The sequence below is a fragment of the Protopterus annectens genome, chromosome 2.part1 (genome assembly GCF_019279795.1).
Source record: "Protopterus annectens isolate FY-2018-M chromosome 2.part1, PAN1.0, whole genome shotgun sequence".
NCBI lineage: Eukaryota > Metazoa > Chordata > Ceratodontiformes > Protopteridae > Protopterus > Protopterus annectens.
This window is the reverse complement of record NC_056729.1, coordinates 83,493,457-83,519,724: the sequence shown is the minus strand read 5'-3', so window position 1 is coordinate 83,519,724 and position 26,268 is coordinate 83,493,457. Positions and strand designations below refer to the sequence as shown.

The 26,268-nt window shown below is 40.8% G+C and overlaps 1 protein-coding gene across 1 annotated transcript in view; it reads right to left on the bottom strand.

Annotated features, from left to right (window-relative positions):
• The window catches only part of LRBA (LPS responsive beige-like anchor protein), a 4,045,850-nt gene that overhangs the window by 3,227,377 nt on the left and 792,205 nt on the right, over window positions 1-26,268 (bottom strand). The window contains exon 10 of the mRNA XM_044063433.1: window positions 8,985-9,118. Within this exon, the coding sequence (XP_043919368.1) occupies window positions 8,985-9,118 (134 nt within the window). The remainder of the gene's footprint in view (window positions 1-8,984; window positions 9,119-26,268) is intronic.

The window sequence follows — 26,268 nt, the reverse complement described above, 5'->3', positions numbered from 1 at the left end:
TACTTCAGTTTTCAAAGTTGTAGTTCAACCTCTTTTCCATCTCTTATACATTTTGTCTCTCACCTTAATCAGGTATCTTGTTGTTATGGGAACATATCTCCTTGACATTGTATGCCTACATCCAGATGTTAAACATTTTTTTGTTTTTTTGCACTCCATTTCTCTTTCAAAACTTTACACATTCCTTCTGCAGATTTTCCACTGAACGCATCACAACACTTAGTTTTACATGGTGACTGCTTTGCTTCTATATAATCTGCAATTAATCTTCTGTGCATTGGGTTTAGATTTAAGTTTGGCAGAATTACTTAACAACTTAGGTACAAATTAACCTTTATAACCCCATGATCACTGCACATCAACAGTGGTAAAACTTGACAAGAAGTAAAAGTAATTTCTTCAGGAACACAAAATGTCTAGTATGGTCCATTTCCTGGTAGTTTTTTTTTTTTTTTTTTACAGTCTGAAGCAATTGTTGTTCCTGAATAGATGTTGTGAATAATTTCCTTACTAATGTTGTTGAATCAATATTTCAGTCTATCCAGTCCATCTCCAGTAAATTTAAGTCCCCAGCCACTATTATTCTTCCTTCCTGTGTTTCATGCAAGAAATGTATGAATTCCTCTAGGTCATCAGCACTTGAATTTGGTGGTCGATACACTTCAACTGTTGTATGTTCCAAGGTTGTGTTTATTGTCAGAGTCACACAATCTATAGTGTATTGGTGTTATCACTGAATGTGTAATAATCACAGGTCTCAAATATTTTTAATCCTTGTTATAACACCTCAACCTGACTTTTTGTTACAGTACAAACATTTATACCCCAACAGAACTGGTTTCCAGTCATTGTTCTTTAACCATGTTTCACAAACTATAACATCAATCTTGTGGGAAAGTAGCAAATTTTCCACTAATAAAACTTTATACATGCTCCTAACATTAATCACCATAAGAAATGCATCAAATGTTATCTGTGAACTGTTAAATTTTCGACCTGGCAAAAATCCTGTCTTGTGTTTGCCAAATAGTGCAAAATATCTGTTGCAGAGATTCTCTTCCCTAACCTTGACAAATGCACACCATACCTTCTCAACAAGTGGGCCCAAAATTAGGCTTGGATGCTCTACACATTTCCATTTTTTTTTAAAACGGGATTTCTTTCAAGTAGGTACTTATCCAAAAAATCTTTTCATTCATGGTGACCTGACTCTCCTTTCTATATGCAATTTGTAAAAAAAAATATGTCCTAACACCAGCATAAGCTATACTCTCTAATAGGGCTGTAAGATCCCTACTAACAAAGTCCTTGCTGATGAGATCATTTGCAATGACATGAATAAAAACAGATCAGTACTTCCTTACATTATGGCGTTTTAAGGCTAGTCTCACAATCTCTAGCTTTGTTCCTGCAAAGTTTAACACAATTCGATTTGCATTATCTTCTCTGCAGATGTAAGAAAGAAACTGAGATGGGATCTTTAGGAAAAGGGAAGGAGCAAACTACACAGAAATAAATGAATTGTATGTGAAGAATGCATGCAGAATAATGTCCAGAAGGAATGAGGATTAGGAGAAGGCAGAACTGAGCACTTTATGTAATGCTGCAGTGAATGATGATTATTAATTAAGCATGTATAATTCATGAAAATGAAAAATGTTTGTTATGGTTCTTTTCTGTTATTGTATGCCTACCTAGGTCACTGTTTCAACGCAGTGGATTATGAGCAGGTCACTAGTCATAACCTGATTATATGATCGAGACATGGATGCCAATAAATTCACCTCAAGAGCGAAGCTCTAGAATTGAAACTTAGCAACCATGTTAGGAATACATCATACAGAGTTATGATCATTTACATGCATGAATAAAATGTCCAGTTTGAAAAATGGAAATGTGTACAGCATCCAAGCCTAGTTTTGGGCATGTGTGTTCTATGACCCAAGAAAACCATACCATGTACTTAAACTTACTGGAAACTCTCACCATTCAATCCAGTACCATATTCATGGACAACTTTAGTTACCCCACTTATAACTGGGAATCCTATATGACACCAAAAGTACAGGCAAGGATATTCCTGGATTTTGCAAATACAAACTCCCTGGTCCAGGTTGTCAATACAATAACAAGGGGTGCAACCACACTGGATCTGGTCTTCACTAATAAGGAAGAGTGCTGCACACCGCCTAGTGTAATGTCTTCTCTAGTAAAGTCAGACCACAAAATTGTCTCCTTTAAAGTAGAAATAATACCTGGAACCCCAGCTAATCCTGGAATGTTCAGGAACTACTCTAAGGCTAACTTCCTACTATTAACTGATAACCTGGCAAAATTTCCAACCCACATAAATCCTGTAAACACTGCTGTCTAGAAAGAACTGTTTACAGAAACACTTTAAAAGCATGTTAATAGCTACACAGAAGCTGCTGTACCCACCATGAAGTACAAAACTAACTCAAGAAACAAGCCACCCTGGTGGAATCACATCAATAGGCTGTATAACAGAATGAAATAAGCATGGTAAAAATTAGGAGGTGCAGCACCCAGCTTGATAAAAACATTCTCAAACTATACAAATAACTCAGCAGACAAAAGAAGTCTACCAAAGCCAAATGTGAGGCAAAATTGGCCTCTCAGGCCATGGACAACCACAAGGCATTCTTTAGCTATGTCCACAACCTCAAAGGCAATACACAATTGTGTGCAGACCATCCCAAACTTAGAAAACTTCAAAACTCAGCTTACCAAACACCTGGCCATAAAATGGAAATGCAATTGCCACCATCCAACCTAATCTTCCTTAGTTCATTCCCCTGGGGGGTTTTCCCACTCTGGTTCCTAAGCCCTCAACAACTCTCCTTCAGCTATGCTCCTGGGGGTTTTCCCCCTCAGGTTCCTAAGACCTCAATAACTCTCCTTCTGCTATGCTCCCATGAGCATTTTTTAAGCTTTCCCTTCTAAATTAGCTATCAATAACTATAAATACAATAAAGTACAGTTGTGTACCTACCATAAATGTAGATGTTCGAGTGTATTCACTGTTGCAGTCATTACAATTGAGTTATCCTGCTGGCAGGCTACCCGCAGTCGGCCTGAATTCCAAAGTCTAGGTCCGGCATCGGTTGCTGTTGCCTCTTCCCGGAAGTCAGTGCACCAGGGGTATAAAAGATGCAGCTGACGCCATTTTCTTCAGTTTTTCTTGCCCTAGATGTCAGGTGCCCCTAAAATGGTAGGCTAAATTATGCCAATAAGCATGCATGCATAAAAAACAACTTTTCCTTCATCTATAAGCAAATACACCACATGGGTTGTATAGAATAGAGAAGTACAGATAAGTCCCAGCAAAGGAAAAGGGGGATGGTGGGAAGGTAACCTGGACTGCAACAGTGAATACACTCTAATATCTACAGTTATGGCAGGTACACAACTGTACTAAGTTCATCGTGTTTCACTGTTGCAGTCATTACAATTGGGTTGAATCCCAAAGCTAAGGTTGGGAGGCTGGTGCTAAGTAGGATTAGGAGAGGCTATCAGGCCCTGCAGAACTGCAGTGGCAAATCCTGCCCTGGATTTAGAGTAGAGAGGTAAATGACAGTGCTTTGTAAAAGTATGCACTGAACTCCAGGTTGCAGCCTCTAAAATGTCTTTGGTTGGTACTCCTCTGATGAAGGCTGCTAAAGTGGTTGCTGCTCTGGTGGAATGTGGCCCAATGCCCTTAGGCACTGATTTGCCATGCTGCGAATAGCAGAAACGAATGCAGTGACCTATCCACTTTGATATAGTCTGCTTTGATAGGCTTTCCTTGTGATCCTGCAGCATATGCCACTAGAAGTTGTTTGGTCTTTCTGAAAGCTTTGGTTCTGTCCAAGTAGAAGCGTAGCTGCCTGTGAATGTCTAAAGAATGCAGAATTCTCTATACCCTTATTCTGTGGGTTTGGATAAAAATTAGGCAAATGAATTGTTCGATTAAGGGCCACACTGGACACTACCTTAGGCATAAATGTAGGGTTTGTGCGCAGGGAAACCCTGTCAGGATGGAAAATGATAAAAGGTTCCACAGCCATGAGTGCCTGTAACTCTGAGACTCGTCTAGCAGAGGTTATTGCTAGGAGCAGAGCTGTTTTCCAGGATAGGAGTTTAATATCAGCTGCAGAGGCTGGTTCAAACGGAGGCAGTGTGAGTTTTTCCAAGACATAGTTGAGGTCCCATGCAGGTATTGGTGCTCTCCTTGGGGTTCTTATGTTTTTGGCCCCTCTGAGGTACTGCTTTAGTAATGGATGAGAAAAAAATAGGTGGTTCCATATTGTAATAAGCTGAAATGGCAGAGGCATGAATTTTAACTGATGAAAAAGAAAGGCCTTTATCAAGCATCTCAGTTAAGTATTGCAAAATCTGAGGAATATTTGGAACAATAGTGTCAAAACCTTGTGCCCAGGTCCAAGCACAGAATCTTTTCCATTTTTCTGCATAAGATTTTCTGGTGCTAGGCCTCCTGGCCTCTAAAATAACATCCATCACTGCTTTAGAGAGAGGTGTGCCTTGACTGGCTACATTATTCTGCCATGCTGCCAGGTTTAGGGTCCTGAGTTGGCTGTGCAGTATATGACTGTCCTGTTGGGTCAATAAGTAAGGAATTTGAGGTAAAGTCAAAGCTGGGCATTGAGACAAGCTCTTTAGGATTGGGTACCAGTGCTGGCGGGGCCAGTCTTGGGCAATCAGTATCATTTTTGGTCTCTCTTGTCTGACCTTGAGGAGTACCTTGGGGAGGATAGGCAGAGGAGGAAAGGCATATACTGTTAGGTGTTTCCAGCTGAAAGATAGAGCATCCACTTTCCATGCTTGCTTGTGAAAAGTCCTTGTGCAGAATTTCTGTAGCTGGTAGTTGTGAGGAGAGGCAACTAGATCTATGTCGGGGCATCCCCAGGTCCTTGTTATCATGGTAAATACTTGTGGATCCAATTTACACTCGTGGGAATCCATTAGGTTGTGATCAGGGCCTAGGCAAGGAATACAGTAAGAGTGAAAATCCTTATGAGGTATTTGCTTCCCACAAGAAATGCAATTATTAACTTTTTCTGACATCGGTCTGGAGCAAGAAAAAAAAGTTTCCCCAATGGGGTACTTAGCTTTAATGAAGACTTCGGATCTGAAATTCGAATTTGAAAATCTCAGGAGTCGGCCGACCGGCACTTGTGAACTGCTTTTGCTTTGGGCACCACTCGGCAAGAAAGACTGAAGAAAATGGCATCAGCTGCATCTTTTATACCCCAGGGGCACTGACGTCAGGGAAGAGGCAACAGCAACTGACGCCGGACCTAGACTTTGGAATTCAGGCTGACTGCGGGTAGTCTGCCAGCAGGATAACCCAATTGTAATGACTGCAACAGTGAAACACGAACATCAGTAGCTATCGATAACCTCAATAACTCTCCTTCAGTTATGCTCCCACGAGTATTTTCTTTGCTCTCCTTTCTCTATTAGCTGCTTATTTCTTATGGTTCAACATTGTAAATATTGTATATAGCTTTTCATTACTAATTTCTTTTCTGAAATTGTGCATGTATAGTGTATCCTCATGTTACTTAAAAAAAAATATGTATATAAAACATCTTCTCACCTAATATCTGGGTGTGCACACTAAAGAAAACATATAAACAAGTCCACACTCAATGCTTTTCTGCTTATTATGCACATTTTCAAGGTATTTACTTGTAAATGTTTCCATATTATGCAAGACTGATATCCGTGTATTTCTGTACCTTATCTGTATTATGTATCTTAGAGCTTTTCTCCCCAGGCCTCCACTGAAAACGGGTCACTCTGACCAAGTGGACTTTCTCGGTAATCAAACTGGAAATAAATAAATAAATAAATACAACAAACCTACTGGCTGACAAATTGAGCTCCAACTTTACCGCTTTCTCCCCATCAATTTTCCCTCAGGAAACCCCATCAAATATAACTTCCCCTACTATCACTACAGAACAGGTCCTTAATGCTCTTTCTAAGCCCAAGAACACTGCATCAGTGGGTCCAGACAGTATCACAGGATGCCTTCTAAAGAGCATGGAACATGATCAGGCCTTCTGAAATTGCTATTTAACTGTAGCCTCCAAACAGGCTTTGTGCCTCATGAATAGAGAATAGCAACAGCCATCTCTTTGCACAAAGATGGGCCCATCTACAGACTCTGGAAACTACAGACCCACACGTTTCACTAGTGTCATGTGCAAAGCTAAGGAAAGAATTATCATAATCACACAGAAAACCTCCCGATACTGGACCCAACCCAGTTTGGTGTCATCAAGGGCAGGTCATGCCTACTCAACCTGGTGGCCTTCTTTGAGAAGGTCACCAAAGCAATGGATGAGGGCAAAATGGTTTACACTGCCTACCTTGACCTGGCCAAGGCATTTGGCACTTTACCCCACTCCGGCATTGTTGACAAACTTAAGAGGTTAGGTACAAACCCTTACGTAACCCGGTGGACAGCCAGATGGCTCACAGACAGGACCCAGGAAGTTAGAAATGAGGAGTCCACCTCTACAAAGGGGCCAGTCACAAGCAACGTCCCACAGGGATCAGTCCTGGGACTGCTTATTTTTGGTATTTACTTCCCTGAAGTTAAGACCAATGTCAATGCCCTCTGGCTGCCTAAATTTGCAGCTGATTGCAAATTAGGAGCTACCACTGAATCGCCCCATGACACACATGTTCTCTAGTAAAGGCTGACAGACAAACAACTGGTGCCAGAGCAAAGGACTAAAACTAAATGCCAAGAAATGCATAGTAGTATTCTTTGCGATGTCCTCCACTGCTGGTAACTATCATATTGACAACACACCCGTAAGAGCTGACCCAGTAGTCAGGAACTTGGGGATGCACAGAGACAGTAATCTAGCCTTTGACCATCACGTGTCTACAGTAGTAAGGAAATCAATCTATGTTGTACAATTTATAAACAAAGGTATGGCATCGAGTTCCAAGAAAGTCAATGTTCCACTGTATTTGGCATTCATCAGACCTATCACAGAGTACAATGCCCCTTTTGGTATGTACTTAACCAGGTATATTCAACAACCGGAATGTCCACTGAGGCTCCTCACTAAAAGAATGCAGGGCACAAGTAACATGTCCTATGCAGACTGCCTCATAACCCTATCCCCATATTCTGTTTCCTATGAGTTGTTGAGAGGAGAGCTATGTCTGGCATACAAGGAATTGTCAGATCCCACTCTGCTGGACCTCCTTTGTATCCACAAAACAAACAGCACTAGAATTACACATTCTAAAGACTTAGATTTAAACATTGCTGTGATATAAATAGGACCTGCTGGACAGACAGGTATGTATCCCATCCCAGAGACTATCCCTTCTCTGGACCAGGCTCCCCATCAATGTGAAACAGACTTCCTCCCTAACCCAATTCAAGTGTAAATTGGACAACTGGATGGGGAACAGGAAATTCATCCCCGGTTTGGCACCTATGTCTCTAATGAACACAGGCAGCCTGTAAATGGTTCACCTCCCAGGCCCCTGCTTGTAAATGTTTCACCTCCTGAACCCCTGCTTACACTTATCAAGAGTACTAGAACTTGTCAGAGACTTGGGATGCATGGCTATGCTGAAAATGGTCCTTGCGGTCATTAGCCTAGTAAACACCTATGAACCTATGATCACAGAGACAATCAAAATTCTTTGCATTGCATGAAGCTTTATCTACTCCATGTACTACTAGTTACAGAAAAACAAAGTTAAGTGTTTTGCTGGCTTTCAAAGCCATAAAGCACTTAGTCAGCACTGTCAGAAAGGCAGTAACTTACTCTCTTGTATTACAAAAACTCAGGGACATATTACAGGCACAGACAGCATGCAGAAAAATGTTTATTATTCTGCCACTGTCATTTGCCAGTCAGCTTTAACTGTCTAGCAGGACACCTGATCTTAACTAAAGCAGGGGATACTTAACATTTGTTAAGATCAAGTCTCGTGCTATAGAAGCACTTCACTGATTTGTCTTTTTTCAGATATTGGAGTGTAATCACCACATTCCCTACTCTACCTAACAATTTAACAAAGATGATGAAGATATGTCAGAGTCCTCACCCATTTATCTTGTTTAGGGTATATGACCAGGAAGAATGTAGTCCGAATGATTAGTAAGGCATTTGCAATCAATCATTTCTAAGTTATAATCAAGAGTGGTTAAGCTAATTTAGTTTCTTAAAAATCTTGTGGTATTCAGACAGCATGTCTAGAATGAAGAAAAGGGCAGGTCAAGGATTAAACTAGTTAAACAGATAAATACATTTGGTGAGAGGAGTTAAGATGAGGGAGGAATCCAAAACTGTGTGAAGTCTTAAGGAAAAGCTGAAGGGCATCTATTAGAAATTAATGTAAATATTTATGCTCTGACAAAGGAAAAGACAAGGGGACATTTGCACACAATAACTACAACCCTATTTCATAGCAATATGTTCCACTGTGGACTCAAGTACTGTAGATAGCAAGATTCTAGTAGTTTACACACAACATACACCAAGAACCAAGATACCAAACTATTAAAGCCTGCCAGACCCAAGCAGCAGATTCCTGACGAGGACAAAACACCAAGGTCTTTAAAAAGAATTAGATGCTGGACAGAGAATAGTTTGAATTATATCTAGCAGTCAGTAAAAGCAACTAAAGGCAGGAGAATGATAAAAATTGGGTATGTGATGCAGGGAGAAGGGAAGATTGTGAAAAAAAAACCATGACCAAAAAGGGAACTGGAAAGAGGAAGAACAAAGCAGACACTAAAAGACGAAAAGGAAGACCACTACTGGGTACACACTTGTTGAAAGACTCAACAGAAAAGGCAATATTTACTTGCATTTCTTTCTGAATTACTACTCTAAAAGCAAAAGATTTGAATTCAGATTTGTATATAAAATACAGATAATACAAAACGTGCACAGACTAACATGGATACATCAGCTTACCAAACTGTAGTGTCAATGTGATCAGATGAATGTTGCTTGTAGTCCAACTGAGCAAACAGTGGGAAGAGAACCTGCACTCCACCAATAGAATGGATAGCACTTCCTATCGAATGTGTTACAACAGCCTTCACATCCTGTTGAAAAAAAAGAGAAATTCAAAGGCTGTAATAGAGTAGAGACCTAGTACTTGATAACAATTAAATCAGACAGCAGCACTTGGCCTGATGTTGCATCTCTGCTTGCAGTTTCATTTAAGCAAACAAGGATTAATAAGGGAACAATCTACTCCAATAAGCTGGGACAGTATGGGAAAATTACAGGCACATGTATGTGTAAAAGCAAAAGTTGGACTTTATCTGAGTGGTGAAAATCTTTAGGGAAAGACCAGACAAAGCATCACTGTCTGCTCATCCTTTACTTCAGGAGAACAGGAATCAAACAAATGACCTGTCTTGGCACGGGCTCTTCTGAAAAACAAAGCTGGTTCCCAGAAATGCCTTAACATCCAGACCCATTAGCAACTGGGGGACCCTGCTCTACATGGCAAAATGCTTGCAGCGTGAAATTGCAACTCATGACTCTGCTGCTAGTGACTACAAGGCCTCTAATCTTGGGGGAGGGCTTGTTAGAAGGTAGACAGAAAAAAATAAATATATTGCATTTTTTATATCTGAAAAGTACACAATACAGTTTCATAAAAATGTAGCAGTGAGTGGTCTCTGTGCACATTTCAACAGAATTCTCTTTTACATTTCTGTCATTTAAGATTTGGCTTCAGTTTTCAAGCAAGGAGTAACAACCTGTAATGATAAGTGCAGTGTAGCTTCAAGTATCCCATAAGTCTTAGCATGCATGCAGGACATCATGTAATGCTATCATGCTCGTCAGTTGTTGCAATACTTGCTTCCTGGTTATTTCTGGTCCGTTGGCCGGCAGTGCTGCAAAGTGAAACTGAACCAAACAATAATGTCAAGTGGCACCAAGCGGGATCATGCCATCTACTTTACTGTTAATTCTTTACTGAGTTTTCGGTCCATTTACTATTTTAATGACATTAAGATGGAACATGATCCTTCTCCATGCCTGCTTTACATTTAGAACAGAGAGAAATGGAAAAAAACCTGCAGCAAAGATCAAAATATTACTTCTAGACTACCAACAGAAATCTGTCAAACAAGTCAGCATATCTTGTGGATTGATGACAAAGAAAGATCAAATTACTTAAGTTAACTGAAAAAAGCAAACAACGTTTTGGATATAAAAATGAAGTAAACTGGGATTAAAGTTAAAATGGGCAGTGGTTTTAGAAAAGCAATACAGAAAAAAAGCCACAACTCAGCAAACTGAAGTATTATCCAGACAAAAGACTGTTTACTTTTAACTACAGGTAATTCTTTTTCTAGCGCCTTCACAGTTTCACCATCTTATTTTGAGAACAGCTCAGTCATCAGCTGTTGTATCCACCATGCCACTCAGCAAATCTTTAATTCTGCATTATAGCTTCTAGCACTACTTCAAGTAGTAAAACAGTGCATACTGTAAATTCCCTTTACCTGCCTGCAGAAGATGTAATGATATTTAACGTGTTTAATCGTATTACCAAGTTACAGACAGACTTAACTGACAAAGACCTGCTTAAGCAGAACTGTGAGCCTAGAATGAATTTCTGAAACATTTGTTACTGGTTTTCACAAGAACTTACTTAAAATATATGGATGAATTAATGCACAAGGTTAGGCTGTGAGAGCCTGATGAAAGTACAGTTGTGTAAAACCTTACAGTAACAGTAGATGTCCTTCTCTTCACTGTTGCAGTATTCTTCATTAATGGGATCCCCTGCCAAGGGTACCCAACACCTGGCCAGTAAACCAAAGCCTTCGTTTTTCAAGGACACTATGTCCACACATACGCTCCCTGCTTACAGCATAGGGCATAAAGGGTAAAGTATGGACGTACCTACCTCAGAACTGAAGAGCACCAGTAGGAACAGCCCAGGGAGAAAAGGAGGAGCATGTGCATCCAGGAGGAAAAAGAAGCAGCAGAAAGAATGGGGAGGAGGGAGTGAACAGTGAAGTGAAGAATATCTACTATTACGGTAATATTTTACACAACTGTACTATGTCCTTCCATATTACTATTGCAGTATTCTTCACTAAAGGGAGACAAGAGCTCAAGAGGAAAACAGAGGAAGACCCTGGCAAACATTCCAGAAAACCATGCAGGACAGCTCTGGCAAAGCCAGCCCTTGCCCTGGAGACAACATTCAATTTGTAATGTTTAGTGAATATATGGACAGAGGACCATGTAATAGCCTCCAGGATAGAATTAGTATCCAAGTCTCTGAAAAAAGCACCAGAGGAAGCCACAGCCCTGGCAGAATGAGCCTTTACAGAAGTAGAAAGGCTTTCCCCATGAAAGGAATAACAAAGAGAAATGGCCTTAAAGACCAATGAAAAATGGTCTGCTTAGAAACAGCCAAACCTAGAGATCTAGGATGAAAAGAAATAAAGAGTTGTTCAGACTTGCAAATGGACTTAGTCTTGTCCAACTAATACCTAAGCTGTCTATGCAAATCCAAGGTGTGAAGAAACTTGTCTATGCAAATCCAAGGTGTGAAGAAACTTCTCACTAGCAGAGTGTGGAGAAGGAAAAAAAGATGGACAAATTGAAAGAATGACTAAGAGACAATCCTGGGCATAAAAAGAAAGATTAGGACGAAGAGACACCTTGTCCCCATGAAAAACTAAATAAAAGGCCATAAGGGCATGAAGCTCAGACATCCTCTTAACTGAAGTAAGGGCCAACAGAAGAACAGTCTTTCAAGTACAATGCTGCAAAGAAGCTGAAGCCCCAGGCTCAAAAGGAGCCCAAGTCAATTTTTCAAGAACAAAATTAAGGTCCTAGGAATGAGAAATAGATACCCTGAGAAGCCTAATAAAAAGGATGTCTTTAAGAAATTGTTTGACCTCAAACCTAGAAGCCAAAGGGGAAGACAAAGGCAGACAAGTAGAAACAGCTGTAAGGTGAGCTTTAACCGAAGAATATGCCAACCCAGCATGGAGCAATTCACACAAGAGAGAACCAGAGGAATCTCCAAAGAAAGAGGATCCTGGTTTGGAGCAAGGCACCAGACAGATGAACTCTTCCGGGTTTCTTGGCTTCTTGCAGAACCCAAAGCACGTCCTCAGAAAAAGGCATCAAAACCCTATCACTCACAATGTCAGGTAAAGAATGGACAAGGGAGGATGGATGAGAAACCCCTTGTCTTGTGTGAGTAGATCCACCCTGTGAGGTAACTCGAGGTGACTCCCCTTGGCTAGATGACCAAGAGGAGGGAACCAGTGCTGTCTGGGCCAAAAGGGAGTTAACAACAAGATTTTGGAGGAGTCTCGCTCTATCTTGAGCAGGATTCTTGGTATGAGAGGAAGGGGAGGGAAGGCACAGAGAAACATCCCCTTCTAAGAAAAACGGTGTCCACCTTGCAGGCCAGAGGACTTGGGACTTTATAATTTTAATTTAAGCCTTTTTTGCTTAAAAAATGTCTACAGCTTAAATCAAGGGCATTAGACAGTCACCCTTGTAAAAATGGGAGAAATTATTACATTAATTCCACATGTATCAACACATTTTTAAACCCCACCCCTGCAGCCCAAGATCACATCACTTGCTTATATCCAGCAACAGAATAAAACCTGTACATCTTGCAACTAAAACATCTGCTTGCATTAACATCTTTAGCATATATATTAGGCACTAAGACTCCCCTATCTCACATTTAAAATATGCCTGACCGCATACTATGCAAAACTGCTTTAAAATATACCATATAATTTATGTAATTAAATATTTATATGCATGTTAACAAAAACTTGTTTTGCTCCATGTACTTCATTCCCTTCAATGTCTTTCTAAACATTAATGACTGAGTGCATTGTATGTTTTATAATGCACCCACAAGTTTAACATGTTCATCAAAATTCCAATTTTTCAATTTCACATTTTCTTACAAAGGCATAGTTTACATGTCTATTCCTATATCCATTGGGATTTATGCTTTATAGTCTCCCATTTATTCACTAATTTCAGTGTTGTTGGTCATCTTCCCGTTCATCTCAGTCTCCCAACACCAGTCTTTTGTTCAATATCCAATGTACTCCTAACTCCACCAGTCAGCTTGTGTGCATTTTTTTCTGTCTTTCAAATATTTCCTTTGAAACAGAAAATGTTTCACAGGCAAAGTGTCTCTGTGGGGTTTGTTGTCTGAAGAGAACCACAGTCCCCTTCTGCTTGCTGGCTCATTCCTTTGTTGGACATTTTGATTTTTTATTTCCTCATTAACCTGTTCTGCTTCAGGAAATGTCTGATCCTCCAAGAAAAAAATATTCTCATACAGCAACTTGAATCTCACACCTCCCTCTCAACATCCTTGATTGCGAGGATAATCTTGCTTCTCATCAGTCTTCTGTACAGTGAATAATCATTTTCCACAAACCCTCTGCTGTCTCCAAATCTTAAAACATTTCTTTTATGCCACAGCTTTGTCATGATCAACTCTTTCTGCTGATATGATTGCATCTTTACTAATGTAGGCCTTGGCTGCTTTCTTATGGTCAGGTTTGGTGCATATACACTATGTGCCCTTTCAATTAACCAATCCTGCTGTGGAACAGCAGTTCAATTGCTAATTTGACTTTCATAAAATTAATACAAATCTGTTCCTTCTAGTTTCTCTATTACAGCAGAAAATAATAGGTTTTCTCTAGGCAGACTGTTTTCTAACTCTGTTACTTTTTGAAACAATTCTTCAGAAATCTCATGCTTTGCCAAGCCTTTTCTTCATTTCAACCTCTGATTTTTGCAGTTTTATCATTTTATCTGAATAGCCATTTAACACTTATTTTTTATAGCCTTTTATTTGAGTTGATATATTTCTGCAGTGTTTCATTTATTTTAAACACCTCTGAGTAAACTCTACTCATTTTTCCCTCTAAATTACTGGAAGCCATCTCCTGCACCAAAGCTGAAACTTGAACTGATTTTTTTTTCTGAGCAGCTGCAGGATTCTTCATAGCCAGAGTTCTTTCTTCTCCATTTCTGGTTCATTCTCTCTCAGGTTCTTAAAATTTCTCCTTTGCTAGTATATAGGCAGTGTAATTATCTAGTGACTGGATTTTACCCAAAATGACAGTTTCGTTTGCCCTTTTTTCTCAGTTTCTTTTTTCACATTAGGAGAACTAACATCAACCTGTTGATCAGTGTGCATCAATCCTGGAAGTCCTCATTACTGTAATGGATGGCAAGGAAAGTGAAGACAAACTGATCTCCTCCAGTTCTACTTCAAAAACCATTGCAAAAGTTCAGTCAGCCCAGCAGAATATGTAACAAAAAAGAAATATCATGGCAGAACTAAAACACTGAAGCTGTCTAAACTGAAGCCTAGAGAGAGAAAAATATAACAGAAATTGAGAAACCAGATGAAAAAAAGGAAGCTACTGTGAGTGATGAAGCAACTGTATTAACAACCTACCACAATTAAGACTTGAAAGGTGCAACCATAGATATTTATACAGCACTGACATGGACCATTTCCAATCCAGACTAATGAGCTATCTGAAAGAAATAGAGTCCAAGGAGGTTATGTAAAAATGCCCATAGCAGAGAGACTATTTATGAGGTGTTTAACAATCCTAATCATGATTGTATTCCTAATCATGATTTTATTTCAGCCAGCATGATGTCTAATTTGAGAGATGCTTTCGCATTACCTCATTATGTCGGTCTACTGGATGGAGCGGATGTACTGCCAACAAACTCAGCATCGATTAGTGCCTAGAAATTATCTGGATTTGGTACTTTCATAAAACTAAGTTGCCTTTTATTATAGCATGATAGATGTACTTCATGCAAACTTTTACTGCATATTTTTTGGGGGAAATGAATATAAATTTATATTTGCACTTTCGCATTTAATGCGCCTGCAGCATTTGAATCTATACTGTGGCATACTGACTGCTGAACCTGGGAACCAACTGTTGGCGGCATTACATCGGTTTGGGCTGCATTCACTAAAGAGTGCATCAGGGATAGGAACTGCAGAGTATCTGAGCACTACAGAGCAGGCATGCAAAATTGAGACAGACTCTCCATAGCAACTGAGAAGATAAATCAAGATCACTGCCTATGAAGGAAATTGGATTCATAACCTCTTGGTTTAGAAGGCCATTTTCAAGGTAGCTACAAGAAAAAGAAGGTATTCTAGAAGCTGTCCATGAAACATGAACAGGACCTTGTTATCCTGCAAACCTATTTGTTTTGCAAAGCTAAGAACTTGGTTATATTCAACTGGACGTATAAGAGAATTTAAGTACCTTTATCTGCTCTTTTTTTTAAAAAAATACAGTATTTAATTTGAGTGTTGAAGGAATTTTTAACTGAAGTTATTCTGCTCTTCAGTAACTTGAACTGAAGCTAGTGTTGGCTGAATTTTGTTATTTGCTAGTAATTACAGGTGTGGGGGTAGCCACATTCTTTGATTTCCTGTCCTTGCATATTTAAACTGGTGCATGTGAAATAATTCCTGCTTTAAAACTTCAGCTTGGCCAGCTAGGAACTTGGTTATATTCAACTGGACGTATAAGAGAATTTAAGTACCTTTATCTGCTCTTTTTTTTTTTAAAAATACAGTATTTAATTTGAGTGTTGAAGGAATTTTTAACTGAAGTTATTCTGCTCTTCAGTTATTCCCACCCACCCTGTTTTTGTTTTGGTGTTAATCTTAGTGGCATTGAAACTGCCCGCCCTTCAGCCTGCCTCTGGGCCCATCTCATTTGCTCACTCAACTGAGTGCAGTGAGATCATATTCTGATTTCAGGAACTCCTACTGTGTACAAAGAGAGCATCTGGGAAATAGAAAAAAAAAAATTAAGCTTATTTCCTGCCTTTCTTGTTAAGTGGTACAGACTATTTGTAGGCTTCTGAGCCCCCAAGCCCTTCTGTGTTTGAGGGAAGCCTTCTAGCTTGTTTTTTTTTCTTATAACTAGCCAGTTTTCTAGTTTCAGCACTCAAATCTGTTTCTTTGATCTCAGCACTTGTTCAGAAAAAAAAAAAAAAATTTTCATCTGCTTTTACTGTACTTGTGTTTTTACCTACTTCTTTTTACTTTTGCATCATCTTAAAATACTCAATTGTATTTATTACTGCTTGGTGTAACTCATTCTAAGCCTTTTGGTTTAAACACTTGGGCTTCGACCAGTTAGTTGTTTTGCACTGAGAGGGTTTGTGGTCTGCACTGTTGTGGCAGAACAGGTAGCTTACATCCTTCTTGGTTGAGAACTGCTGATTGAGGGCTCAGTGTCTGTTATTCTAAAAGTGTATTAATTCTGGTTTAAGCACTTGGGCTTTCAAGCCAGTTATTTTACATTAAGAGGGTTCGTGGTCTGCACTCTTGTGGGAGGAGAGGCTGGACTCTGCCCTTCTGAGCTGGGAATTTCTGGTTAAAGGCTTATAGTGCATGCATATCTGAACTGTTTCTTACTGAAGTTGGTGCGCCTTGTTTGCTGTGGCATAGACTGGATTCGGGCCTGCTGGATCTAGCTTTGTTTGTGTAACTTGAGCACTAATCCAGACATTCTCTAAAGTATTCAATGGTATTTATTACTGCTTGGTTGTAACTTGATTAAAGTGTAGCTATCATTCAAGTCTTTTGGATTAAGCACTTGGGCTTCAGACCAGTTGTTTTACATTAGGAAGGTTTGTGGCAAGCACTGTGGTGGCAGGACAGGTAGCTTTCATCCTTCTAAGTTGGGAACTGCTGATTGAGAGCCCAGTGTCCAAGTGTATTAGTTCTGGTTTAGGCACTTGGGCTTCAGGCCAGTTATTTTACATTAAGAAGGTTAAGTGGTCTGCACTCTTGTGGGAGAAGAGGCTGGACTCTGCCCTTCTGAGCTGGGAATTTCTGGTTAAAGGTTTATAGTGCCTGAATATTTGAACTGTATCTTACTGAAATTGGTTCACCTTGTTTGCTCTAGCATAGACTAGATCCAGGCCTGCTGAATCTAGCTTTGTTTATATGCTTGTTGTTTGTTTGCTTGTTATTTCCTGGAAGCTAATTCCACCTAATACAACTTCTCAGCTTCTGTGGATCACTAGTGATATCTGCATTGCTTACTGTACTTATTTCCTTGTTTCACTTGAAAGAAAGTTACTGTTTGTCGTTTTGCATTTAGTTACTTGTAACACATTGCACTCAAGTTACCTGGCACTTGCTCACTAAAGCAATTATATAAGTCAGCACTAAAAATTAAAAGCACTACACCCTCACTCCCCACTGGCCCTTGTTTTCAATTAAGGAATTCCCAATATTATTCTAGCATGTCCAAAGGTCAGTTGTCAATCTTCTCTCCGGTCCAGCTGGTGAATCTGGGAATCTTGAGGCAATGTTATAACTGCCTCATGTACACAGACAACCCTCTCCTCCTCCCACATAACACAAATACTTGCGAGAGATGCAGCTATTTAGCCAAACTGGAGGCTGAGCTCTCTCAACTCAGGACTGGCAAGACCAGACAGGAGGAGAAGGCAACTACACACACCACAAAACCAGCCTCACATAATGCTACCACTCCACTGAATCAAACACATAAACACACAAAGACATACTTGGAGGCTCTGAGTAAAAATTTACCTAAACAGCAGAGGCCTCCAAAGCAGACACCCAAACAACTGCTACCTCAAGACACCCCACAAGCAAAGCAGTCACAGCCCTTAAGGCCAAATACAACACCAAACATACTTGTCATAGGTGACTCCATAGTCAGACACACTGACGTCCCACTCACCAGGCTGAACAAGGAGAGGGTCACAGTAAGCTGCCTATCGGGCGCTAGAATCCGCCACATAACACAAGCACTCGGGTCACTCCACGGCAAGTACAAATATGACACAGTCATTGTCCATGCTGGTGTGAACGACCTGAGGCGTACCTCCCTGGACTACATGAAAAGAGACATAGAGGAGCTCTCTGATTATGTAGCCCAGGCAGGTATGACCCTAACCCTGAGCAGTATCCTTCCTTCACCAAGAATGATGCCACAATATAGAGACAAGATGATCAGCTTTAACAATTGGTTTAATGTCTGGTGTCATTCAAAGGGGATCCAGTGTCTGTCTGCCTGGGATGACATGCTTGACAAGCCACGCTGCTTCACAAGGGACGGCTTGCACCTGTCACCCCTGGGATTCCGGATATTGGCTAAGGCTCTTGCCACCCCCATAGTGCCTTTTTAGGCAAGGCTCAAATTCTAAACCTACCAACCTAGAAAACAAAATGGGAAGAAACTGAGGGTAATGCTGCTCAATGCCAGAAGTCTAAATCTCAAAATGCTGCTTCGAGGCCCTTCTCAGTATGGAGAACATCGATGTCTGTGCTGTAACTGTAACCTGGTTCAAGGCTCCTGTGAGCACCCCGGCACTATTAGGTTTTACCTCATATCATGCGTTCCGGCCCCAAAACCCGGACCACACCACAAAAGGAGGGGGTGTATGTATCCATATTCATAAAGGATACCCACACCTCCAGGTTGGTGGCAACGCAAGCTCGGAAACCATCCAGGTGCAACTAACCATAGGCAAAACTGCTCTACAAATTGTAGCATGCTACAGGCCACCCTCTCAAACTCAGGAACCCCACAGAGCCTTCCTGAAGACACTGGAGGGTATAAATGTATCTCCAAACACCATCATATTGGGTGACTTCAACTACCCGAATATAGACTGGGAACATTACTCAAGCCCTAACTTTCTAGCCCAACGGTTCCTGGAGTTCATAAATTCAAATGCCATGGAACAGCTAGTCACTGTTCCCACGAGAGGAGAAAATATACTAGATCTCATTGTCACAAACATGGGGACAAAATGCTCCACACCGGAAGTATATCCCTCATTGGTGAGATCTGATCATAAACTAATCTCACTGGAAATCCACATCCCGCCCCCACCCCAAACAAAAAAGACCATAGTGAAGAACTTCTCTAAAGCAAACTTCACACTAAAGACTGGTGTGGTATCCTTCAAGGCCCCTGAGCCAGTGGAAACCACAACCCAAGCTGCGGAAGCCCTTACAAATGCCTTCTATGAACACCTCCAGGACTGCATGGATCAGGCAATCCCAAATAAAACCAAGACTCTTTCCACAAAGGGCAAATGTCCAGTCTGGTGGACCCCAGCCATTAACAAACTTTACAATAAGAGGAGAAAGCTATTACATGATAGAACAAAATCCATAAAAGGGAAGTCACCCCTGATCATTATTAGTAAAAAATACGAGCACTCATAAAATCAACTAAGGCCAATTTTGAGAGAAAATTGCCATGGATTCAAAGGACAATCATAAGGCCTTTTTCAGCTATGTTAGGAACCTGGGTGGAAACTCCCAGATATGCTCAGAATTAGTCCAAAATGATACAAAAATCACTGAACCCACAGACATTGCCAACATACTGGCAGACAGGTTCAGTGCAAACTTCACCCCTCTCCCCTAAAGGAGAGATAACTATCCCAGCCGAGTGTAGCCTCCCGGACATCTCAAATGCGCAGGTGAAAGCTGCTCTCTCTAAAGCTAAAAACACAGCATCAATGGGACCGGATGGTGTCCCCGGCTGTGTGCTACATGAGCTAAATGAGGAATTAAACCCGCACATAAGGCAGCTGTTTAATCTCAGCCTTACCACAGGATACATGCCCAAGGAGTGGCGTCGGCAACTGTGGTCCCACTCCACAAAGGCGCCTCTACAGACCCTGGTAATTACCGCCCATAAGCTTAACAAGTCTAGTCTGCAAAGCTATGGAGAGGATCATAATGGAGCTCATAAACAAAGATATAGGGGACTTGCAGACATTGGACCCGACCCAGTTTGGCTTTGTCAAGGGAAGATCATGCCTTTTGAACTTGGTCGACTTCTTGAAACAGTCACCAAGGCCATTGATGAGGAAAGGCAGTCCATACAGCCTACCTTGACCTTGCAAAGGCTTTCGACACAATACCCCACTTGGGTATTGTAGAAAAACTTACCAGCTTAAATGTAAACCCATATGTCACAAGATGGGTTGCAAACTGGCTTAAGGACAGAACCCACAGGGTTAGAGTTGCTGGCGCTGTGTCAGACTCCAAGCCGGTCACAAGTGGTGTCCCACAGGGCTCGGTCCTTGGCCCCTATTGTTTGGCATCTACTTCTCAGAAGTGCGGGCCAACATAGGAGGACTTTGGCTGACAAAGTTTGCAGGCGACTGCAAACTGGGCCATAGTGGAAAGTGCATCAGACACGGATATCCTTCAGAAGGGACTCACGGAAACAGATAGCTGGTGCCAGAGCCATGGCCTGAAGTTAAACGCCAAAAATGTATAGTCATACCCTTCGGGAAAAACAAGGTAACCCCAAGCTACCATATAGGTGGCAATCCACTAAGCACAGAAGAGGTTATCAGGGACCTGGGGACCCAGGTTGACAGTGGCCTTTCTTTTGACACTCATATTGCTAAAGTGGTTAGAAAGACCTTCTACATTGCCCACCTGATCATGAAGGGATTCACATCCAGATCTAGTGAGGTTATTGTTCCCCTGTACTCTTCACTTATCAGACCAATGATCGAGTACAATGCCCCATTCGGGATGTATCTCACCCGACATCTGCAGCAATTGGAGAGACCCCAAAAGTTCCTCACCAAAAGGATAAAGGGACTCCAAAATCTGTCATATGCTGCCAGATTGAAGAAACTCCAGCTCTATTCAGTCGCATACCGTCTGCTCAGAGGTGACATGTGCCTGACATACAAGGCCATGTCCAACCCGGAATTAATGGACATGCTCCACCTCAAAAATCCAAATCCACCAAAACCACTAGAGCAAGCGACTTAAACCTTAGCACGGATATAAATAGGGCGTGCTGGAGGGATAGATTTATCACTCAGAGACTCCCTATGCTGTGGAATAAAATCCCGGTCCATGCGAGGCAGAGCACCTCGCTGACTCTGTTCAAGAGAAATCTAGACCTGTGGATGGGAGATCATAGGTTTACCCCGGGAATCATCTCTGTGTCACTGCTGGACAGAGGCACAACAAACTAATGGGCACAGTATTTTTTCATATAAGGGGTGGCGTAAGCCACAAAAATTTGGGCTAGGCTTATAAATGCCTTAGGGCAGATAGCCTAGTATAAACCTATGAACCTATGAACCTATGAACCTAAATGAACTACCCTGTTTGGTTAAGGAATTGTGTTGAGAGATACCTATAACTATGCTTTTTCCTCAGTCACCTTCAAAACTAAGTCAGTCATTGTTTGCTGGCCAACTTACAAAGTCTGAAATTACACTAATTAAACTGAACACTAGAAATATTTTTTGCCTAGATTTCCTTTCTGTATTTCAGCTTGAAAGCATTTTTCCACAGCCCTATTAAAAAAAAAGCAACAGAGACTGCTTTTATTTCAAGCACTGCTTCAGTCTACAATGTAATTATATTTATTTATATCTACAGTTCACATCATTGTAACCCAATGCATCATAAAACTAAATGCACTACATCAATGACTAAGCATTATAATTGTTGCACAATACACAAAGAAAGTAATTCTATAATGCAGACATCCAAAAAAAAAAAAAAAAAAAAATCGAACAAAGGGCACAAGCAGAACATCAATGTCAGAAATAATTCCACAATAATCAACTGCACTAAATTCAGACTACAAACTACAACCTAACCTTGTTCTCTCATCATATTATACCTCTCAAGTGTCCAGGTTTTTGCCTCATATTTTTGGTCTGTTCCTTACAAAATTTGTGATTTTCTGGATTTTTGCAGCAAATTAGCGAGGACTGAATTCACTAAATAATGACAAATATTTGCGTTTCAGACTTCATATCTTTCAGAAAATGCATGGTAACACAAAACCTTTAATTCTAGCAACTTTCTAGGTTTATTTATTTTTATTTATTTATTTTCAGTTTGATTACCGGGGAAGTCCACTGGGCCAAGAAGTGCCCATTTTCAGTGGAGGCCCGGGGAGAAAAGCTCCATGAACAGTATAATACAATATATGTTACAAAATGCAAATAAAGGTTGCAAAGTGAAATACCATACAGTATAGGTTGCAAAATAGAAAATAAAGGTTACAAAGTGAAATACAAGAGTAGGGTTCATACATTCGAGAGTTGCAGAGTGTAATATACATTACGAGACAGTTTAACAACTTGACGACAGAGTTTTTTTTTTTTTTTTTTTTTGATGAAACAATATTTGCATGCTTGGAGTCAATTAAAGTCTGCCAGTTCTGGATCTTTTGAGAAATAAGTATGAGAGTATAGTGGAGTGGGGGTAAGGAGAGCTTAGTGGGGAGTCCCTAGAATTTAAGTGGGGTGAAAGCAGGAGCATTTCCATTTGGAAGACAGGTGAAGAAAAAGTTGAGTTTTGAAGGATTCAGTGTTGGGTATAGTCTTAAGTGAAGGAGACAGAGTGTTCCATTTTTAAAAGTTGAGTTTTGAAGGATTCAGTGTTGGGTATAGTCCTAAGTGACGGAGGCAGAAAGTTCTATTTTTAAAAGTTGAGTTTTGAAGGATTCAGTGTAGGGTTACCACCTGTCCCACTTTGCGAGGGACAGTCACTCTTTGGGCAGTTGCGTCCTGACCAAAAATATCATAAATGACAAATGTCCTGAGATTGTAGGGCATAATTATGTCCCATATGTAATGTAATAGTTGCATAAAATAGTTATTTCTGTATCTAAAATACCTACATGTTACAAGAAACAGGATAAGCACCTAAACTGCTACAAGAATAAGTTTATATTTAGGCAAAAAAAGGAAAGTTTTATCCTTTGTACTGACCGTGGGTTTGTGTCGGCCTGTATAATCTGATGTGTGTCCCGGAAATGTCCCACTATGGCCATTTGAAAAGGTGGCAACCCTAATTCAGTGTTGGGTATAGTCCTAAGTGAAGGAGGCAGAGAGTTTCATTTTTTACCTAGAGAAAAGGAGAGTAAAAGCTGGCCAGCGGGTCGTTTGGGTTTAAGAATGGAGATTAGGTTTTGGTATTCGGATCTCAGCGATCTGTTAGGGATGTATGGAGGAAGGATGTCCTTTAAGGCTGGGCATTTATCAGGGGAGAATATTAGCTTGTGAGCGGTGGTTAGTTGTAGATAGTCTAGGTGGTTAGGGAGTTCTAACCAGTTCAGAGAGTGAAGGCTGAGGCAGTGGTGAGCTGATGTTTTGGATTTGGTGGCAAATTTAGAGATCTTATTATAGCAAGCTTCGAGCTTAGAGGTATTGGTAACAGACAAATTGGTTAGAAGAGGGGCTCCATATAGAAGGGAAGGTAGGTGGTTGCCAGGGTATGCCTAGTGGAGATGGAAAGAAAGTGATTGTTCCTATATAGCATACCTAGCTTTTGGTGGGTTTTCTTTGTTTTGTTGTATGTGAAGATCAAATTTGAGGTGTTCATCTATGGTAATGCCAAGGAGTTTTGCAGAGGGGACCACTTCAATGGCAGTGTTAGTTTGGCTTAGGACATTGAAAGTGTTTTTGTCCAAACAGGAAACCTTGGAGGGGAGAAAAATTAGTATTTTGGATTTACTGGAGTTGAGAAAAAGGTGGTTTTGGTGCATCCAGTTCTCTGTAGTGGTAAAGGATAATTGGGTTTTGGTCAGTAATTCAGAAAAGTTTGGGGCAGAGCAGACCAAGGTAGAGTCATCAGCGTACTGGATGACTGTGGTGTCAGGGATGAAGGTGTGAAGGTTATTTATAAAGATGTTGAAAAGCATGGGTCCAAGGATGGACCCCTGAGGAACGCCATTAGGTGTAGGCAAGAAGGAAAAGGAGTTCTTCCATTTGACTGCTTGAGATCTATCAGATAGGTAACTGGAGAACAAGGAAAGAGTATTTGGGGAGAGATTGAGATTAGCCAGATGATGAAGAAGGCGAGTGTGGGAGATGGTGTCAAAGGCTTTTGAAAGATCTAGCAGTACTGTGGATACAATGAGTCCAGAGTCTTGTGCTTGACTGACAGTTTCTATGAAGGATAGTAGGGCAGTTATGGTACTGTGGCCAGGACGGAAGCCATGCTGGGTGGGTGTTAGGAGGTGATTATGAATTCGGTAAGGTAAAAGTTGGTGGTGGACACATTTTTCTAGAATTTTAGATATTGGAGAGAGTAGGGCGATGGGGCGGAAGTTAGAAATAGTGGTGTTTTTGCCTCCTTTGTGAAGAGGTAGGATGTAGACTGAACGCCAGAGTTTTGGTACGTATGACTCATTTAAGGATCTATTAATCAGAATACTAATTGGGAGAGCGATACCTTCAGCTGCATGTTTGAGGAAGGAAGAGGGAATGCTGTCAGGGGCATTAGAGCATGGCTTTAGCTTGGATAGAAGCTTTTTTATAGAAGTGGTGGAAACAGGTTTGAGATGGAAATTGAGGGGATTGTTGTTTGAGATGTTGGGTGAAGTGAAAAGGGGAGTTAGGTGGGTTGCTATTAGGGAATGTTCTGGTTAACTTAGCTATGGATTCAGTAAAGAAGGTATTGAAGTGGGAACTCAGTTAACTGTCGGATAGATTAGGGTCATGGCAAGGGTAGTTTTGAGATCCGGGATGAAGTAGGGAGTTGACTGATTTCTAGAATTGTTTTGGGTTTTTATTGTTATTGGACTGGAGTTTATTATAGCAGTTTTTTTTTGTCCCTGATAATAAGTTTTTTTACTTGGTTGCGGAGTTGGGTATATAGGAGTAAGGTAGAGGACAATTTATTTTTCTGATAGAGCTTCCAGGATTTGTCTCTGTGACGCATAATTTGTTTAGTTTCTTTGGTCAGCCATGGTGCAGAATTAGTTTTGATTCACTTGTTTCTTAGGGGGGGCTAGGGAGTTGAGAGTATCTAGGAAGACAGAGTTAAAATGCTCAACAGCATTGTCGAGTGGGAGGGTATTTAGAGGTTGCCAGTTAATTTGTTTAAAGATGTTAAAAAAAATTAAGGGGTTGAAGTTGCTGAGGTTACGAGTTTGAATGTAGAGATGTTGGTGTTGGATGGAGCTACTTGATCGATGGATGAAGGCAGGGAGATGGTCACTAAAGGTGTCAGGGATAGTGCCACAGAGAGTGATTTTGTTTGGATGGGAGACTAGAATCCAATCTAAGATGGACCCTGGGGGGTGATTTTTGTTAGGGCGAGTAGTTGAAGAGATTACTTGGGTGAAGTTTAGAAGGTTAATGGAAAGTGACGGGGATGGTGTGTTAATTTTATTCCAGTCGATATTGACATTGCCTAGAATATAGGTTTCATATTTTATTTGAGTTGAGGCCCAGTATAGAATATCTTCAAGGGTGGAGATATTGTTGCCTGGGGAGATGTATAAGGAAATGAAGCAGATATTTTTATTTTTATGTTTATTTAATCGGAGAAGGCTTGCTGTGATTTCGGAATTTTTGAAATTAGGGGTAGGGATTTGAAGAGGAATTAGAGAGAGAAGATTGGAGTAAATTAGAGCAGAGCTTCCGCCTTTTTTGTTTAAACGGTCACTTCTGAGGATATGGTAACCAGGAGGTAATATTTCAGAGTCAGTGATATGGGGTTTTAGCCAAGTTTCAGAGATGGCTAGGATGTCGGGTTGACTGTGATTAATCCAGGCTTGTACATGGTGACATTTGTTGTTAAGGCTCTGGACATTGATAGTGAAGATCTTCAGAGTGCTAAGGGGGGAAGTGGGAGGAGTTAGAAAGGGTGGGGAGTGTTATTTGTTGTATGTGAGGAAGAGGGTGGAGGGATGGAGTAGTTTGTGCTGAGGCAAGGGCCAGGATTAGGATGAAAGTACAGTTTTGTACCTACCATAAATGTAGATGTTCGAGGATCCACATTGCTGCAGTCCTAACTATTGGGTAGTCCGCTGTCCCAGTCGGCCCGAATACCAAAGTATATGGCTGACGTCGGTCAAGCATTAGACTGACGTCAGTACGTCAGGGTACTAATGCGCATGACCGACGTCATATCCTCAGTCTTTTCTTGCCCCAGATGTCAGAAGACCCTAAAAAGACAAGGCCAAAACCAAAAACTGCAAACATTCCTGCACCAAAAATATATACAATATATACAAAATTACCAGAGTATAACCTCACCTACACAACCCCCCCCTAAACACAGAGGGGAAGGAGGGAGGGTAAATTGGACTGCAGCAATGTGGATCCTCGAACATCTACATTTATGGTAGGTACAAAACTGTACTATGTTCTTCATTCCACATTGCTG